The 20,124-nt window shown below is 44.9% G+C and overlaps 1 protein-coding gene across 2 annotated transcripts in view; it reads right to left on the bottom strand.

Moving 5' to 3' along the window:
• Positions 1–20,124, bottom strand: part of LOC138265247 (fibrillin-2-like) — a 514,969-nt gene that overhangs the window by 298,289 nt on the left and 196,556 nt on the right. Inside the window, exons 21-23 of one of the 2 annotated variants that reach the window (XM_069212836.1) lie at positions 16,634–16,703; positions 13,933–14,097; positions 12,646–12,759 (exon numbers count right to left, since the gene is read on the bottom strand). In XM_069212836.1, the coding sequence (XP_069068937.1) occupies positions 12,646–12,759; positions 13,933–14,097; positions 16,634–16,703 (349 nt within the window). The remainder of the gene's footprint in view (positions 1–12,645; positions 12,760–13,932; positions 14,098–16,633; positions 16,704–20,124) is intronic. The other variant, XM_069212838.1, reaches the window with a different exon arrangement.

Genomic DNA, 20,124 nt, shown 5'->3' with positions numbered 1-20,124 from the left:
TTTGAAAGTATATTTCAGTTCCAATTGTGCTTTGCTGAAGACAATCTGCTTAGGACATCCTCTTTCATTTTCTCTGCTGTCACAGATAATCACGTTTTTTTCCTATGGCACACACCAGTTCATTTCCTGGTGAGAAATGAGTTTATGCTCAAAATCTCCTCTCCTGTTTGCATAATGCAACATTAACATGCCGTATGTCAGGATATGTAAGTGAGTTTGACTGCTGCTACCCGTTAGAAGTCAAGCTTCCTAACTTTACAGTTACATTCTCAAACATTTTGTTTATATGCACCCTTCACCCCAAAAGTGAATCAGTTGTGACAATCATTACTTGTGACCAGTTTGGTCTGAAAGGCTCAAATACCACAACATTGATGAGGGCCTTATTATGAGTTCGGCGGTCGGCCTCCGACGGGGAGGTTGCCGCCATAGTGGCTACCTCCCCTTGGGCCCATTAAAAGTTTCCCGCTAGGTCAGAGGGCAGAAACAGGAGTTTCCGCCTAATGGCCTAGAGGGAAACACCCTACAGCATTGTCTCCAGCTCGTAATTGAGCCTGCGGCAATGCTGTAGGATGCAAGGTGCACCAGCACCGTCGCAATATTCCCTGTCTGCAAAGCAGACAGTGAGCATTGCGAGGGTGCTAGCCAGCTGGACCCCTGCACTGCCCATGCCAATTGAATTGGCAGCGCAGGGCCCCCTACACCAGTTCTCTGCTAGCCTTTTCATGGTGGTGCTACCTCCATGAAATCGCTGGTGGTGAACCAGGTCGTAATAATAAATAACAAATGTAACCACGAAACTGCAAAAAAAAATAAAAAATTCCAATTTAATTATACATAAAAAGTTAACAATACATAAAGAACGAGTTACTTACCTTCGGTAACGACTTTTCTGGTGGATACATTAGCTACCTGTGGATTCCTCACCTCATGAATACTCCCATGGCGCCAGCATTCGACGGAAATCTTCTTACTAGTCTCTGCACGTCGACGAGGACGTCACTGTCTCGCACGCGACGCCGTCTGACATCATACAGGCAATAAGAGGTCCTCGACGACGTGCGGACGTCAGTACCAATCATTTTTTACGTGCATGAGAACAACCAGGCAATGCAATGAAAGAACAAAGCAACATCCATTATATTGTAAAAATACACCACATTGTATGAATAACTGTAAATCTTTTTATGTAAATATATATATATATATATATAAAACTCTCTCTTTTAAAATATATACACACACCAAGTATATACATAAAGATATATACACATATACCTACATATATATAAATATATTATATATATACATCTATTGCACCCTCAAAGACCAAGAGGAGCGCACTCAAGGATTACTTGGCAAGACCATAAAGGCAACGGGGAGGCGGGTGGGACCGTGAGGAATCCACAGGTAGCTAATGTATCCACCAGAAAAGTCGTTACCGAAGGTAAGTAACTCGTTCTTCTGATGGATACAACTACCTGTGGATTCCTCACCTCATGAATAGAGTCCCAAAGCAGTACCACGCCCGGCGGTGGGTGCCTAAATGGTCAAACCAAGAAATCCTGCAGCACTGACCGTGCAAAATGGCCGTCCCTTCTAACCTCAGAATCTAAACAGTAATGTTTTGCAAAAGTGTGAAGGGACGACCAAGTTGCGGCCTTGCAGATGTCGACCACAGGAACACCTCTGGCTAAGGCCGAAGTGGCCGACTTAGCTCTGGTGGAATGAGCTCTAATGCCCTCAGGAGGATCCTTCTTTGCCAAAGAGTAACATATTTTAATGCAAAGAACAACCCACCTGGATAGTGTTCTCTTGTGGACTGCCTTTCCTCTCCTCTTGCCCACGTATCCAATAAACAGCTGATCCTCCAGCCTGAAATCCTTTGTTCTATCGATAAAGAAGCTCAACGCTCTCTTTGGGTCCAGACGGTGCAGTCTTTCTTCCTCTTTGGAAGGATGAGGCGGAGGATAGAACGTGGACAAAGTAATTGCCTGAGCCAAATGGAAGGGTGAAACAACCTTCGGGAGGAAAGCAGCCTTGGTCCTCAACACCACCTTATCCCCATAAAAAGTTGTATAAGGGGGTTTTACTGATAAGGCCTGCAACTCACTCACTCTCCTTGCTGATGTTATAGCTATCAGGAAGACTGTTTTTAAAACCAAATACCTAAAGGGGCAAGAATGCATAGGTTCAAAAGGGGACCCCATAAGGAAAGTCAGGACTAAGGACAAATCCCATTGCGGCATAACGAATGGCTTTGGAGGATATTGATTTAGAAGACCCTTCAAGAATCTGATAACAATAGGGGATTTAAATAAAGATGGTTGGTCTGGAAGACATATGAAGGCTGACAAGGCCGATAAATAACCTTTAATGGTAGCCACTGCACAACCTTTTTGCGCCAGAGATAGAGCAAAAGACAAAACGTCCGATAGATGAGCATGTAAAGGATCAATCTGCCTCTCTCCACACCACGCAACAAATTTAGACCACCTATTAGCGTAGATAGATTTAGTGGAGTGTCGCCTGGCCGCTAATATAACATCCACTACCTCAGGCGGGAGAGAGAAGGAACTCAGGTTGCCCCGTTCAATCTCCAGGCATGTAGGTGCAGACTCTGGAGGTTGGGGTGTAGAACCTGCCCCTGCGACTGTGAGAGGAGGTCTGCCCTGAAAGGGAGACGGAGCGGCGGGCACGTTGAGAGTTGGAGAAGGTCGGAGTACCACACCCTCCTTGGCCAATCCGGAGCTATTAAGATTACTAGAGCCCGGTCTTGGCGAATCTTCCTCAATACTCGAGGAATCAAGGGTATGGGAGGAAACGCGTAAAGCAACTGGCCGCACCAGGTCATTTGAAACGCGTCCCCCAACGCTTCCTGCATCGGATACTGAAGGCTGCAGAACAACGGACAATGCGCGTTCTCTCGAGTGGCGAACAGATCTACCCGAGGAAACCCCCACTTCTGGAAGATTAAACGGACTTGATCTGGATGGAGACGCCACTCGTGGTCTGCCGAGAAGTGGCGACTGAGACTGTCCGCACGCACGTTCAAGACTCCGGCCAGATGGTTTGCTATCAAGCAAATCCGATGGTCCTTTGCCCAGGACCATAGTCGAAGAGCTTCTCTGCAGAGAAGGTACGACCCCACTCCTCCCTGCTTGTTTATGTACCACATCGTGGTAGTATTGTCCGTTAGGACCTGTACCGACTGACCACGAAGGGAAGGGAGGAAGGCCTTGAGAGCCAGACGTACAGCCCGTAACTCTAACAGATTGATGTGAAACATCTGTTCCTCTGGAGACCAAAGACCTTTGATCTCCAGATCCCCCAGATGAGCTCCCCACCCTAGAGTGGAAGCATCCGTTATGACTGTGGCCACTGGTGGCGACTGCTGGAACGGCTTTCCTTGTGAAAGATTGTTGCTTGCAATCCACCACTTCAAATCCACAGCAGCATCTCTGGAGATCTTGACAGTACCCTCTAGATCCCCTCTGTGTTGAGACCACTGCCTTCGGAGGCACCACTGAAGAGCCCTCATGTGCCAGCGAGCATGCGTGACCAACAGAATGCAGGAGGCAAAAAGACCGAGCAGACGAAGGACCTTGAGGACTGGAACTACCGCTCCATTTCGAAACATTGGAACCAAATCCTGAATATCTTGAATCCGCTGAGGCGGAGGAAAGGCCCGACCCAATGTTGTATCCAGTACTGCCCCTATGAACAGGAGGCGCTGAGAGGGCTCTAGGTGAGATTTGGGCTCGTTCACCGAAAAGCCCAGGTCGAACAACAACTGGGTTGTTGACTGCAGATGACGCAACACAAGCTCCGGGGACTTGGCTTTGATCAACCAATCGTCCAAGTAAGGGAATACTGCTATCCCCTTCCTTCTGAGCTCTGCCGCAACCACCGACATCACCTTCGTGAAGACTCGAGGTGCTGAAGTAAGACCAAACGGAAGGACCGCAAACTGGTAGTGTTGCGATCCCACCACAAACCGGAGATACTTCCTGTGTGACTTGAGTATCGGGATATGAAAGTAAGCATCCTGCAAGTCGACAGACACCATCCAGTCTTCCATGTTCAACGCCAAAAGCACCTGTGCTAGGGTCAGCATCTTGAACTTTTCCTGCTTGAGGAACCAATTCAAGATCCTCAGGTCCAGAATTGGTCTCAAACGACCATCCTTCTTGGGAATCAGGAAATACCTTGAGTAAACTCCTTGACCCCTTTCCTGCTCCGGGACCAACTCCACCGCGCCCTTTAAAAGGAGGACTTCTACCTCCTGTTCTAGCAACAGGAGGTGTTCTTGTGAACAATACGAAGGGCGGGGCGGGATGAGGGGCGGAAACTCCCGAAAGGGAAGGGTGTAGCCTTTTCCCACAACACTGAGAACCCAAGTGTCCGACGTAACAGTCTCCCATTTGGTGAGAAAATGCTGTAATCTTCCCCCTACAGGAGAGGAGTGAGTGGGAAATGGTGGAAGCCTAAGGCTGCTTCCCCTGCTGCACCCCGCCAGAGGATGAGGAAGAGGCAGAGTGCTGCTGAGAGGCTCCCCTGGTGCGGACCCTACCCCTCCCCCTAAAAGATCTATAGGGATGGGAAGAGGCAGGTTGCTGATATCTTCCCCGAAAGGAAGAGGAGGAAGAGCCACGCCCAAATCCACGAAACCTCCTGAAGAATCTGGAAAAGGCCGTGGAAGAAGGAGCTTGGAGTCCCAACGACTTAGCCGTGGCCCTGCTCTCCTTAAAACGTTCCAAGGCCGAATCAGCCTTAGCCCCAAACAGTTTGTCCCCATCAAACGGGAGATCCAACAATGTGGACTGTACATCTGCCGAAAAGCCCGAGTTACGGAGCCAGGCCTGTCTCCTTTCCACCACAGTTGTGCCCATTGCTCTGGCTACCGAGTCGGTGGTATCCAGTCCCGTCTGGATAATTTGGGTCGCAGCAGCCTGGGCATCAGAGACAAGATCCAAAAGACCCTGGGGAAGCTCTGTAAACGAAGAGGAGATGTCATCCATCAGAGCATGAATATACCTCCCCAGGATACAGGTCGCATTAGTGGCTTTTAACGCCAGACTGCAGGACGAAAAAATCTTCTTCGACTGCGCCTCTAGCTTTTTTGAGTCTCTGTCCCCAGGCACCGTCGGGAAAGAACCAGGCGCTGACTTGGACGAACAGGAGGCCTGCACTACCAAGCTCTCCGGCGTAGGGTGCCTAGATAGGAAACCAGGATCAGTTGGAGCCGTCCGATACCTCCTGGCCACGGCTCTGTGAACTGCTGGGGAAGATGCCGGCCTCTTCCACACCTCTAAAACCGGATCCAGCAGAGCGTCATTAAAAGGTAACAGAGGCTCCGCCGCGGCTGAGGCCGGATGCAACACCTCCGTCAAAAGGTTTTGTTTCGCCTCCACCACCGGCAAAGGCAGGTCCAAAAAACTAGCTGCCTTCCGTACCACTGTATGAAAGGAAGCAGCTTCCTCAGTATATTCCCCCGGGGACGAAAGGTCCCACTCAGGGGAAGTGTCCAGCCCACTGGCCGACTCCAGTCCACGCAGCCCATCACCCGAGTCCTCTAGCTCTCCTTCCTCTAGGGCTCGTTGGTACTCCTGCTCTTCTAGTACCCGGAGAGCACGCCTCCTTGAATGCAGTCGTTGCTCAATCCGCGGAGTCGACAATGCCTCCGCCGAAGTCGGAGATCGGCGCCGATCTTCCGAAGCCACCGACGCCGCATCCGGCGCCACGGGTAACTTCGGCGCCGACTGAAGAGCAGCTGAAACAGATGGACCCACCGGAGTCACAGGCCGAAATCTCGACGTCGACGGGATGGAAATCCCTGGGGCCAATCCCTCCGAAGACACCGGAGCGGCCACCGGCGCCGACACTGGCGCCGAGCCCACATTCCCAAACGGGAGAAAGGGCATAAAGGGTGCCGGCCGAAGAGGCGCAGGATCACCCAAAGAAAAGGCCAAAGGCCCAGCCGGAGCACTCCCTGGAGCCATCTGTTGGAAGATGGCATACATCGCATTCAAGAATGCGGAACTATCGGCTCCAGGGGTGGGAAAAGCCGGATACTGGGGTGCCTGTCTCGGAGGCGACCCCGACGCCGGCCTCGGCGTCTGCGCCGGAGAAAACACTTGAGGCTCCAATACCTCAATCACCGACGCTTGTCCAGGCGAAGTTGGTGACGCCGGAGAGGGCAACGGCGTCGAAGGATGCAGCGTCACCGTGGGGCTGACCTCCCATGTCTTTCGGCGCCAATCCGGAGACCTGGAACGAGCCTCCCTTGAATGACGCCGAGATTCTCTACGGCGCCGGGAGTCTCGATGACGCCGATGTCTTGGAGAAGACTTCTTGTGATGCTTCTCCTTTGACTTGGCCATAAACAGCTTCGCCTCACATTCTTTAAGGGCCTTCGGATTCATGTGCTGACATGAATCACAAGTCGAGACGTCGTGGTCGGAGCTCAAACACCAAAGGCAATCGGAATGAGGATCCGTCACCGACATCTTGCCTCCGCACTCACGACAAGGCTTAAATCCAGACTTTCTCTGCGACATTATTTCCACAGAGAAAGAGTACGCAGCAAGATATACACTGTAACCGCAAGAGTAACAGTTGCTCCCTCGAAGATAACCGTTTCGAATGCACGGAAAAAAGGGAACTGACGTCCGCACGTCGTCGAGGACCTCTTATTGCCTGTATGACGTCAGACGGCGTCGCGTGCGAGACAGTGACGTCCTCGTCGACGTGCAGAGACTAGTAAGAAGATTTCCGTCGAATGCTGGCGCCATGGGAGTATTCATGAGGTGAGGAATCCACAGGTAGTTGTATCCATCAGAAAATAAATTTTAGTAAAAATATGTTAAAAATTGCATAATTTTATATATATTAATATAACATTGAATACACAAACACATAATTCAACACTGGAGGGGTAACATTTACTATTCCCACTCCATTTCATGCAACAGTAGGTAGTAGGGAAAGCGTTGGACTCAGGAGGGGTGAAATTTACTATTCCCAATCTAGTCGGTGGAAGAGTAGGGAAAGCGTTTGACACCGGAGGGGTAAACTTTACTATTCACACTCTAGTCTGTGCAACAGTAGGGAAAGCATTGGATTAAGGAGGGGTAACATTTACTACTCTCACTCCAGTCAGTGCAACAGTAGCAAAAGTGGTAGATTCAGGAGGGGTAAAATGTACTATTCCCACTCCAGTGTGTGCAACAGTAGGGAAAGCGTTGGACACCGGAGGGGTAACATTTATATTCCCACTCCAGCGGGTGCAACAGTAGGGAAAGCGTTGGACTCAGGTGGGGTAAAATGTACTATTCCCACTCCAATCAGTGCAACAGTAGGGAAAGTGTTAGACACCGGAGGGGATACAATTTACTATTCCCACTCCAATGTGTGCAACAGTAGGGAAAGTGTTGGATTCAGGAGTGATAAAATCTACTATTCCTACTCCAGTGTGTGCAACAGTAGGGAAAGCGTTGGACTCAGGTGGGCTAAAATTTACTATTTCAGTGCACCAGTAGAGAGAGAGTAATTCACTTCAAACAAATAACATATTTTAACAACTTGCTTAAATACCCCAAAATATAAAATTCTAAATATAAAAATTACATGTCTAAATTTTAACAAACCTAACACAAATTATATAATTAATACTATTTTAAATATCAATTAAAACAAATAATATTATTATAATGTAAAAAGTATAATTCAATTAACATATTACGCAATAAAAAAACATTTTTAAATAAATGAATACATAACTTTTAATTTATGATTAATTAAATAACTTCCCACCCTATTCCTCTACAAATTAAACACACACCTAGAATATAACAAATATTATAATTTCCCAATTAATTAAATTATAAATTAAATACTTCATACATTAATAATTATAAATACATTATTCCTTAATTAACTTCCCATCTTTTGCCCCTACAAACTCAACAACCCACACCTGAAATATAATTTACAAATATCATAATCACACAATTTACATAATTGAATATCAATTAAAATATTAATATTAATTGAGCATTAATTATTTGTTAATTATAATTAATTAACTTCCCACTTTTTACCCTACAAACCCAACTACCCACACCTAAAATATAACTGAAAAATAAATTAATTTCACAATTTACATATTTATCAATTACATAATTATTATTTAAAAATAATTAATTAATTATAATTAATTAACTTCCTGTCCTTTGCCCCTAACCCCACAACTCGCACCTAAAACATAAGTGAAAAATAAATTAACTACACAATTTACGTAATTAGTTTTCAATTAAATAATTAATAATTACAATTATTATTAATTATAATTAATTTACTACACACCCTCTACAACTATAAACCCCACAACCCACTACAATAAGAATTACAATTAATAATTAAATTTAAAAACAACAACAATTTTACAAACCCTATGAAAAAACATTACCAATAATAATACAATTTATAACATATGCAATAAAAAAATATATAGTAAAATACATAACGATAATTAACAAACAATATTTATTACGACATTTTTGTGAATAATATTAAGAACATAGATATTTGTAACATCTACGTTACTCACCTTAGAAAGTCAATATGTTTGTCAATAATATTCCTGCATCACGATATTTAGTATTACAAAATTAAAAACTTGATATTTGTGTGCCTCGATATTTTTAACTCAATATTTTGTCAAAATAACCACTGGAGTACTAGGCTATGGTAAAGTAGAGAATGCCAAGGGATAAAAACTAATGCTGGCTTACACATTTTGTCGGAGGTGAAATTGTGAATCAGGAAATCCCAGGCAGCCTAGCAGAGAGGGAACTAAGAGGAGAAAACCTTGTGAGGAGGATTGCCAGGATAATTTATGAACTGGAAAACCAGAAACAGAAGCTAAAGACTGTGGAAGCAATAGCACAATGGCTAAACTTGAATTAACAGATTACTAACCTGGCAGCTCAGGCTAAAGAACACTGTATGAATCAAAAAGAGATAATGTTCTGACTTCAGCACCCTTTTTACAGGGTCTAACAAGGCTTGATTGAAAGGGAACCAGGTTTTTCATTGATTAGTCAAATGATGTCAACATAGCTGACTAAATACAGGCTTCCTTTTTTGTGAATGCTTTAGTGAGATATATGACATCTGCATCTTTCTGAATGACATCTGCAAAAGAATGGTATCCTCTGAAGAGGGAACAAATCTCTCTGAACTTTCCATTTATAAATAGTATTAACACTGTATGTATTTTCAAAGTCTATAAACTATCCAATGCTAGAATCCATTGGATGGAGAAAATTAGCTGACTCTGAATTGTCATCTCCCCCAAGAACAGGACAGAGATCTGTGAATTCAAGAACATCATCCCCACACTCAAATAGAGTCTCTATTCTAGCAAACAGTTGGCTCAGTTATGATGTTTTGAGGAAACCAAGGAAGCAATCTCACTAGCCGCAGGTCTGATATAGTAGGAAAGAAGATGGTGCTGATGTTGGGAATATGAAAGATGGACAGACATAGCTCCTGACATTGCCAAAGCATTGCCTGAGTTTGCTTCTCGACTCATTGTGACAATAGTAGCTCAATAAGGTAGGCCAGAAGTTGCTACCTTCTTTAATTATATACACAAATGTTTTGAAATAAGAGCACCTACATCAGGACCTAGGCCCTCATTTCGACTTTGGTGGTCTTTTGCAAGCACTGCCATGCCGGAAGTACTCCGCCCACCATAATACGAGAAGTAATATGGCATGGCGGTCCTTGCACGGCGGTGCGGCATTGGCGATGGAACCGCCAACATCCACCCCAACGTAGGCTGCTGTGCGGCCCAGACAATATCGGACCAGAAGGGGGAGTGTTTGTATGGTAGATGCTTGTGTGTGGTGTGTTTGTGTCTGTGTGTGAGCATGTGTGTATGTCAGAATGGGTGTGCATGCATGTGTGTGTGACTGTATGCGTGCGTGGTGGTGTGTGTGTGTGTGAATGTATGCGGTGGGGTGTGTGTGAATATATGCGGAGGGGGTGTGTGTGTGTGAATATATGCAGAGTGGGGTGAGTATGCATGCGTACGAGTGGGGGTGCGTGTCTGTGTTTGGGTGGGGGTGAGTGTGTTCGGTTGGGTGGGGGTGTCTGTATGTATGCGTGCGGTTGGGTAGGGGTGCGTGTCTGCTTTTGTTCGGTTGTGTGGGGGTGCGTGTCTCTGTGCAAGAGAGTGGGAGTGTTTGGATGTATGCGTGCAGTTGGATGGAGGTGCTTGGATGTATGCATGAGCCAGGTGGGGGTGTTTGGATGAATGTGTGCGGTTGGGTGAGGGTGTTTGGATGTATGTGTGTGGTCAGGTGGAGGTTTTTAGATATATGCGTACAGTCGGGTGGGCGCTTGTGTCTGCAAGTGTGTGGATGTGTGGGGATGCGTGTGCCGGTGACAGGAATCGGGATTCCTGTCGCCAGGTGTGTTACTGTCAGGGTTTTCATGGCAGGACGACCGCCCAAAAAAGTCGGGCGGTTTGCTGTCTCGTAATACGGCCGGCAGTCTTAGGCATGCCACCGACCTAGAGCAGCTCACTGCCAGCTGCGCCAGTCTGACAGCACCGGCAGGATTGGCTGTGTTGTGGAGGTTTGGCTTCGTCCAAACTGCTGAACTCGTAATGTGGCGTTTTTTACCGCCGGGACTGCAGCAGTAAGACTGCCACTGCAAGTGTGGCGGTCTTAAGACCTCCGTCACTCGTAATGAGGGCCTCAGTGTTGCCATAGGGAACTTTTATTTAGATTTCAGCTGATCCAGCATAAACAAGGGCTCACACCAGGAATCAGACCAATCTATATTTTTATGAGAGTAGCAGTAATGCCTATCAGTACATGATTTTAAGTGCAAGTAAAAAGATGAGCACTAAGAATTTTGTATTTTCTTACCTCAAATCGTGTGGCATCTGCTCTTTGTAGATTGGTTAATGACTCTAAGGGCTCAATTACGAGTTTGGCGACTGGCAGTGGCTGTCACAATCCTGACTTTGATCATGGATCCCGACAGGTTGGCGGAGGTCAAAGCCGTGGTCAGCAACATGGTGCTGAGTTTGGCACCACCGTGCTGATCACAACTTTGCATTACGCCAGCCCTTTCATGGCAGGGTTCCTGTCATAAAAAGGCTGATGGAACGCCAGTGCTGGGGGCCACAGGGAGGACTCTGCACTGCCATTGACCATGTCATGGGCAGTGCAGGGGCCCCACTGACAGCACCCTCGGAGTGAGCACTGTCTGCCTTTGCATTTCACGGGTGCTGTGTGACGGCATTGGCCTAACCTCCCTTAGGGAGCCGAGGCCAATGCCGCCGCACTGTTTCCATCTGGCTGACTGGTGGAAACGTCATAACAGGAAGTTTCTGCCGTTCAGCCTGGTGGAAACATTGTAGTACTACAGGGGTGAGGCCGCCGGCTTGACAGCCGCCTCACCCCCGTTGTAGTTGAGTTTGGTGATTCAACCACCCAACTCATAATGAGGCCCTAGGGGCCTCATTACGAGTGTGGCGGTCCGAGGACCGCCACACTCATGTTGATGGTCGGAACCGCCGCACTCTGGGCGATGCGACTGCCTAATTACAACCCTGGCAAGCAAAACCGCCAGGGGCCCGCTGCCCCCGCCGGGAACATGGTTCCTGACTTTGTGACGGCCGCCTGAACTCAGTGCTGCCTGGTTGATTACAACTCTCCTCACCACCAGCCTTTCCATGGTGGGTCACCGGCATGGAAAGGCTGGTGGTCAGGGTGTGCTTGAGGCCACAGGGGGGCCCATACACTGCCCATGCACATGTCAAGGGCAGTACAGGGGCCCCACTGCCCAGAACGGTTGGAATGCGCATTGTCTGCTTGGCAGACAGTGCGCATTCTGTGGATGCTGGTCAGCCCCCCTGTGCTACGAGACAGCACTCGCCTTCTTTAAGGGAGCTGAGTACTATCTCGTAGCACTGTTCCCGCCGGTCTGACCAGCCGGAACGCTCTATTACAATGTTCCTGCCGGTCAGACTGGAGGGAACATTGTAATAGGGTGCGGGTGTATCCCACCACCATGGCGGTGGTGTCCTCCCCATGAGCTCGGCGGTCCCGCGTTGTGATCGGCAAACTAGGAATGAGGCCATAAGTCTGGAACACATCTCCTAAAAATACATTTTTGGCCCTCTCATTAAGTGTCTTTGGCTGCATTTGGAAAGAAGATTTCACAGCCCTTTGAACCTGGATCTAGGCTAAATCACCATTTTCATAACAAATGATGTCCTGCCCAGACAAAGGCCAAGTATATATTGCCAGTCGTTTTTTTGTGCAATTGCCTGCCCAGTCTTCAACTCTTCATGGAACAGTTAAAATGCAAATTCTGATAATATTTGAAAATTCATTTTTAAGTGAAACCACAATATTTTGAAAATGCACACTAGAAAACATTTGTTTCTAATATTGTTAACAAGGAATTAATCAATTTTCAGATTTTCTACAAAGAGGTACGTGCTCAGAGAACGTTCCAATTTGGTGAAAATTGATTTATCCAGTGCCAAGGAGTGGTACTACAAGCAACACCTTTTTTTTGCACTATCATTCACAAACATGAAATGCAGTATTTTCATACATGTCATTCCCATTGCAAAGATCAGGGACTCATTGGGCAGCTTTATGCCATCAAAGTGAAGCCTTGTTCCATTGGCCGCCATTAGGTCATCAGTTATATCTTCGTTAAAGACACCTGAAAAGCAAAATAAGATATTGAGTGTTAGTCAACCATCAAGATGATCATTTGTTCTTTTTAAAATGTCAAACTTTTTTGCATAACTTTTTACCAATTTTTTTGTAGCATGGTCCGTGGTAAAATATGTCCAAAGTTTGTGCTGTTCCATGTCTACAAATCTGTTTTTGTGACAATATGACACAAACTCTGGGCACGATATCCTATGCAATTTATTACAAGTGTATTATACCCTATGGCACTTTCTAAAAAGGCAGACCAGTTATGCCTCATGTTTGTGATGGAGTAACCTGGCCTCTAAACTTTAAATCAGGCCTTTGTGACTGGGACAGATAAGTCCCCTTGATGTGTCACTCAGTTTATTTCAGGTATTACGATCACCACCATCTAAGGACATTGCACCTGTCTGGCTGAGTAGAGTCGTCTCATCACAAAAACACTGACAGGACCCTTGCCTAGAGAAGACGTACCTTTGGGTAAGAGTAGGTACTTATTAGGTTCTGACACTGGTGTGCAGAGTGCAAGACACTTGGTTGGATAAAAGGAAGTTCTTTGCTATAGTCAAGGGTGTGAGGATAACCCAGCATAAGCAGCTGGCAGCAGCTGTTAGCGGAGAAAAGGTGAGGACCAATCAAGTCACACAAATAAAGTGTTGGGAGCATACGCTCCAGCAGTACGTAAATGGTGCTTTTGCATAGGCTAGCTTGCTGATAAGGTGTTTCTGGAACCAGAGATGACAGAGACTCCACAAGCACAAAGAGGTACCATAACCTGTCAATAATGCCAGGGAACTCCGAGCTGCATGGATGGATCCTTCACCGACTGTTTGGAAATGCCCTGTCGCTCCTCAATTCTAAAGTTGCCACAACATTCTGCTTTAGTCATGGACAGCATTCCTCCAAAATTCACCTTTGTTTATTCACTCACAAGCAGCACATTTGAGGTTTAAATCAGCAATGGCAGTAGGCCAATGGCAAGTACTCACCTTGACAATTCTAAGGTAAGGCTTAATAAAATACAAATCCAGTCATTTGGTTCTCATGAAAGCAAGCAGTGCTACTGGATGCAAACCCTAACAGTGGTGTTCTTTACAAGACATGTGCTGGTTGGAATAGATCATTGGTGAGACAAAAAACAGGCATGCCAACCAGCTCATGACTTGTGTCTGCTTACCCAGAAGTCCTTCTGTCCTGTTCTGATAAGAGTTGTCAAAGCTTGTAACAAAAGTCAGTGCTCCCAGTCTTGCTGAGACTGTCACAGAAATTCCACCATCAAATGAGGCTCTGCTTTCATTTTGTTCTGTTACGGCCAGAAGAACCTTATCAAGGTATGTGGCATCTTGACAAAAACAAAGAAAACACAATGCATCATTTCATCATTTTTAAGTTCTGTAAAACTAACACCTCTCTCTGTTCAAGACAGAGTTGATGATGCACACTAAACTTTGGTCGAACAGATGTTACGCAAAGCATCACCTCTTCAAACTCAAAAACACACTTCAGTAATAGTCCAGATCATTAATGCTGTAGCAAGAGTCAGCGAAATGGCTTCATTTGCATATATTTACTGTATTTAGAGTACTTCTGATGCACACATGAAGCCCCAGAACACCTCTGGGAATAGAGGAGAAGAACAGAGACCAAGATGTAAAGAAGGAAAGAGACAGACAGGTGGAACAAGCCGGGTAGGAAGGCAGATCAGTGGAACTGGGTTGCAGCAGAAGGTAATTTGAATAGCAATTTACTAATGGCTTTCTTGAAAGAAATCAGCTTAAGTAAGTATTTAAAGAGGAAGCTGGGCACAAATCTGGAGATTCATGACAGTGAATGTGCAGTCATCAGTGTTGGTAAATCAGAAGAGGTGGAGGATGGCTCATTTCAAATTTTTGTTAGGGATGCAGTGGAAGATCTTCACAGACAAATAATGGAGATTTAAAGGTGACGAACAGATTATTAAATGTAATCCTCGCACAGAAGAGGAGTTAACAAAGACATCTAAGAAGGGGAGATAGTGGTGTCTCTTTTTTCTGTTGGCAGTGATTAACATATGGCTGTATTTTGTAAATGCTGAAGGACAATAATTTGCACAGGAATTATGTTATGGTAAAATTTGTCTGGAGAAGGATATGGAGCTGACAATCACTTGGTGAATTTTAGAATTAATCAATTAATTAAGGTGATTAGACTAAACTAATGTGTGAATTAGGTCACAAAGTAGATCAGAGATACATGAATAATGCCTGAAACTGAAAATAGAAAATGCAAAAAAAGTAGCTATTTCACAATTGAGAAGTGATTTTTAATCAGTTGGCTTTCTGACCGATATTTCGATCCCCCCATAGTAACTGATTGTGGGCATAGCTGTAAATTCAAGGGGGTAAAAATATTCTCCATTAGAAGTTTTTGGGGAATAACACTCAGAAATTGGTACTGATTCGCAGATGTCTTGCCCCAGTGTTTGACCTGAAGACTTGATTGAAGCCCCACCGGCATTACTGGGGGCAGTGAGACTGAAGGTGAGCCACATTCCTGCTCAGAAAGGGAAATGAAGGAATTTTCACCCACAAACAGAAACCGATGCTCTGTGGGTAGAAATAAAACATGTGAGGCCATTGCAGCACACTTGGCCACCAAAGAGTCATTTGTTTGACTCTCTCGTGGCACAGTGTGCCAGCCTATATTTACAAGGTCACCTAAAGCCACCCTGCATGGCTCTTCATGGCCTTGTAAATATGTACTCCTTTCACGCATAACACTGCGTGAAAGTGGCGTTCCATGGGTGCTCCTTGGGGTGTTCCCACACAACACCCATGGAACTGAAGGAATCTGACACAATCCCAGATTTACAAGTCTGGGAATGCATCAGATTCCTACACCACCTCAGGGGTGGCATAGGAGTGATGTAAAGGGTAGAAATATGTTTATTTCTCCCATTGTTCCCTCTTCCTATGTGTGCTGCAGAAAGACGAAAACACCTCTTCTGATTGTTTTTGTGCAGGAAGGTGTCCTTTCCTGTACAAAAACAATCATCCCCAGAACGCAGGCACTCTTGCACCATGGTGCTAAGGTGCCTATGTTGGTGCAGGGCAGCAATTTGTGCGCCAGCGCAATGGGAGAGGTCAGAAATGTGCCCATCTTGTAGATCTGGAACAATAAATTCTTGTTTTGCATGGAATTTTGCCAGTGTTTCACCCTTTTTCCATTCTGGGGCAGGTGGATGTGGAAATGCGAAATTACCCGCAGGTTCTCATTCCAGTGTTCCAGATGAAAAGAAATGGAGTGTTCCTGTCCCTAGTGGTAATCAATAAAAAATAACATTAAAACAAGATGCCAGATGTCTCTCCTGCTTATCTCCTGGGAACCTGGCGGGAAAGTAATGCACACTGTGGACAAAGTCTCCATTAAAGAGAATGGAGTTACAGTTTCGTTAACTTCATTCCTGCCAGTGTCCCTTCTGCCTGGGAATCTTGAGTGGATCAGTCCTGAACTGAAAAATGCTTTAATGTCCCCCATACCCTTAGAGACTCCCTGCTTTCAAGGTCTACCACCTAGAATCACCTAAGCAATGCAGGTCTGCCAGGCATGATACATTTTTCCAATGATATGACCTTTGCCCAGTACATGGTATTTACTTTGCTTGGACATTGCTGACTGTCAAACGTTTAACAAATGTCCTTAGTCTCACTATTGTGGTATGAAGTGATATTAGAGGAAGTGTACGTGGGGGTGTGAGTTCCAGGCATTATTTCACAACAAAATCACATGCCTTACTAATCTTCTTACTCTACTCAACAAGTGAATAATATTTTTATAACATGGTCAGAATTAAAGATCCAGTTACTATAAATGAACTTCGTAACACAGGGCCTACTTACTTGTGATAGAAAGAAACGACCCATTGACCATAACAGTGGTTGTATTTTCATCATGAATTCCCCATTGCACCTGAAACAAAAAATGAATGTAAAGTTAATGAATGCCAATGTTTTAACACGTCAACAAACATGTTTACTTGTCAAAGATGTTAGGATGGTGTGTTTTTTCATCATGAATTTCAAAAGAAATATACAATAATTTTAATATTTCATCATCACATTAATAGGGACAATTTAGCACTGCTGGTGGATAATTTAAGGCCACAATTCCTCAATAATGCTAGCCTTTTCCAGCTTTTTCACTTCTAGCCTATGTGGACATAAAGGAATGCTGGGCTAGTGATAAAGTGCACATATTCAGTGCTGCAAAAATGTGCTGGTAAGAAGAAAATAGCCTCAAACAGGGGCAGACCCCAGCAGCAGGGACAATAACAGAAGGAAAGCAGGACGTTTGCTGGTCAATGCTGCACAAATTGTGGCTTCAACAGGATGTTGGATTCAGAGTTCTCACTGGGAAGTGCACCACTTCTGGCGGCTGATTAGTTCCAAAAGTTGTTAGGAAAGTGAGGGCTTCTGCAGACTGCTGGACAAGGATATGGATATCTATTTATCTTGTGTGTGAGGATCTGCTGACCGGGTCTAACAGTTAGACTATGACCAAGGAAAATCAACAGCATCCATTTGGTAAAAGCATAATTGGCTCCCATTGCAGTGCGGTTCCTACTATATCACTTGTTCTTGTTTGACACGGTTGACTAGTCACCTTTCATAGTCACCTGTGGCCAGCATTCACCTGTGGCCAGCACACATAAGAGGAGCTCAGAAGAAATGCGCTGCTTTATTTTAGACCAAAAAAAGCAAACCAGTGGTGCTTATCTTTTATGATTTAGCTTGCCATCCCTTTATTTATGGTGACTATCATAATTGAACTATGTTTCATTTCTTTTATGTATCCCAATTGCTTCACATGCTCCTAGTTTTGCATGTATGGGGATCATCAACAACATGAATGTAGGGCTGGGGCCTAGAGCTTCTAATATTGGTATTCACAATTAAAGAGTTGTTGTTGTAAATATATATGTGGATCGTTGGAGAACAAATTTTGTCATGTTAAATGGTGCTCTATCTTGATTACATCTACATTTCAAATGGACTCTCATCTACTAAAGATGACATATTTGGGATGTGTTGCTGCTTCCAGATTTTAACTTTAAAGTCCAGTCTAAGCCTTTTACACTACGTGTCTATTTCCAACAATACTGCAACGTTGGAATAATGCAAGTAACCATATATACCTTCAATTTACCAAGTAATTCATGAGGCAAGACCTTGACGGATAAAATCTTCAATCTGTAGTCCACCCATAATTAGGAGAACATCCTAGACCTCACATTCACTCCCATAACCAACCTCATGTGCCATCTACTGCTACACACTGACAAAGCAGACAATGCTGTTATGTTATCACCTTCAGACTGCATCAGGCTCTCCACACACACACACTGTTAAGACAAATGGATACATATATATAATATCTGCTACACACTGACTGTGCAGACAATGCTGTAATGTTATCGTCTTTAGACTGCAACAGGCTCTCCACACACACACACACAGCTTAGACAAAGGAATATATCTTACTGGTGGTCGCCACTAGGTAGTTATAGTTAGGACCTAGTTCCTATAGGAAAAGTGTTTTTTGTTTTTCTAATAACTTTGGCACCGTTTAACAAATCTTCATGAAGATATCAAAACTAGTGTGTCAGTCAGTTCAGCTGCAGTTTGGAAAGTTTTGTGGTGATTTGTCACATAGGGGCTGAAAAAAAGGTGGGTCCTAAAATGTGTTATTCCCATACAATTTCCCATAGGGATATTGAACACGACTGCAGCATGAACCGCTGAACGGAATTACACCAAATTTGGTAGAAAGCTAGATCGTGGTAGAAAGCTAGATCGTGGTCCAGAAACAGTGTTTTTTTTTAATTTGGTGTAAATCCTATCAGTAGTTTTGGAGTTATTAAAGAAAAAAGATTTATGTATACCCGGGGATGCAGAGGGTCCACGGAAATGACAGATCTCAAAATGAGATCTGATTGGCTGCCATCACTTCAATCAGGTGGCAGCCATATTGGGATTTGGACTCAGCCAAGTCCAGAGAATTTGTTTTTTTTTAAACACAAGGGGGAAGGGAAGGAGTACCTTGACCCCCTGGGGCTGGTGGTAGGACAGGGACCCCGCCAGGGGCTAAAAATATATATATTTTTTAAATACTTTTTCCCACACTAGGTTTTATTAGCCCCCTTGAAGGAAAAGAAAGCTATTTACTTACCTGTAACTACAGTTATACAGTATTGGTATCATTCATAAATTCACATGCTTGAATCATCCCATCGTGGAAAGTGGGAGTCCCGCGATATCCTAAAAAAGCAGTAAGTAAAATTTTCCATAGGCTATAGTGTTAGCAAACTCAAAGATATAGCTTATCCATGTCCTTTTGTAAAAAAGAACCAAACTTGACTTATGACCAATCAGGCGCCAGCTCCCTCTAGAATATTCCCAAAAGAGGCTCATTCCCTCAGATTTTCCAGCACTAGAGTGTAGGTTCTGTACTGAAAAGGAAGGTGAGCCTCAAAATAATGAGGGTGGGTCGCATGTGAATTCATGAAAGATACCAATAGTGGATAACTGTAGTTACAGGTAAGTAACTTGTTTTCTTGTCCAGTTTTTGATCTTTCAGAATTGCCAGCAGTACTCATAATAACTATGCCTGCAGTAGATGGTGGGTGCAAGCATTTCAGCTTATATGTATATATATATATATATATATATATATATATATATATATATCCACATCTCTATTAATATATGTATTAATCCATAGTAGCCAATAATTGCGCAGGTGTTAGAATCAATTATATACTGAATTAAACATACATTCAAAAAAGGCTCACCTTAATGAAATAGATGACGCAGAGAGCAGAAGATTTATATGACGGCTCCCACTGGAGGCAGGGAGTCAGCTGGGGCTGCAGGACCCTTGGGGCTCCGCTCACAGCCCCAACAATATGGTGGGTGATCTGGGTAGGCTCCAGGGCACCAACCTTTAATTGTCCTGGCTCCAAGGGATGGGGTCACTGGGGTTAATACTGACTTAAGGAGGGGGCTACGTGTCCCCGCCTCAATGAAAAAGGTGGAGGGCCCTAGGGGATAGAGTCCCTGGGGCCAAATTGACTGCGTGCTCTCTGCCCCTTTATAATATGTCTGGACCCCGGGTGATGGGGTCCCTGGGGCCTAAATTGGCCAGGAGAGGGGGGCTACATGCCCACTCCCCACTTACAATGTGGCTGGGCCCCTTGAAAAAGCATCCCTGGGGCCGAAATCAGCCTTGGAAGGGGGGGCCCAGTGTCCCGCTCTCCAATTATAATATGGTCAGGCCCTGCGACAGGGAGTCCCAGGGTCCAACATTGGCCTTTGGAAGCGGGCTGCATGCT

The sequence above is a fragment of the Pleurodeles waltl genome, chromosome 11, assembly GCF_031143425.1.
Source record: "Pleurodeles waltl isolate 20211129_DDA chromosome 11, aPleWal1.hap1.20221129, whole genome shotgun sequence".
In the NCBI taxonomy this organism is placed as follows: domain Eukaryota; kingdom Metazoa; phylum Chordata; class Amphibia; order Caudata; family Salamandridae; genus Pleurodeles; species Pleurodeles waltl.
Note: the sequence above shows the minus strand (reverse complement) of the source record. Positions and strands in the feature narration are given on the sequence as shown.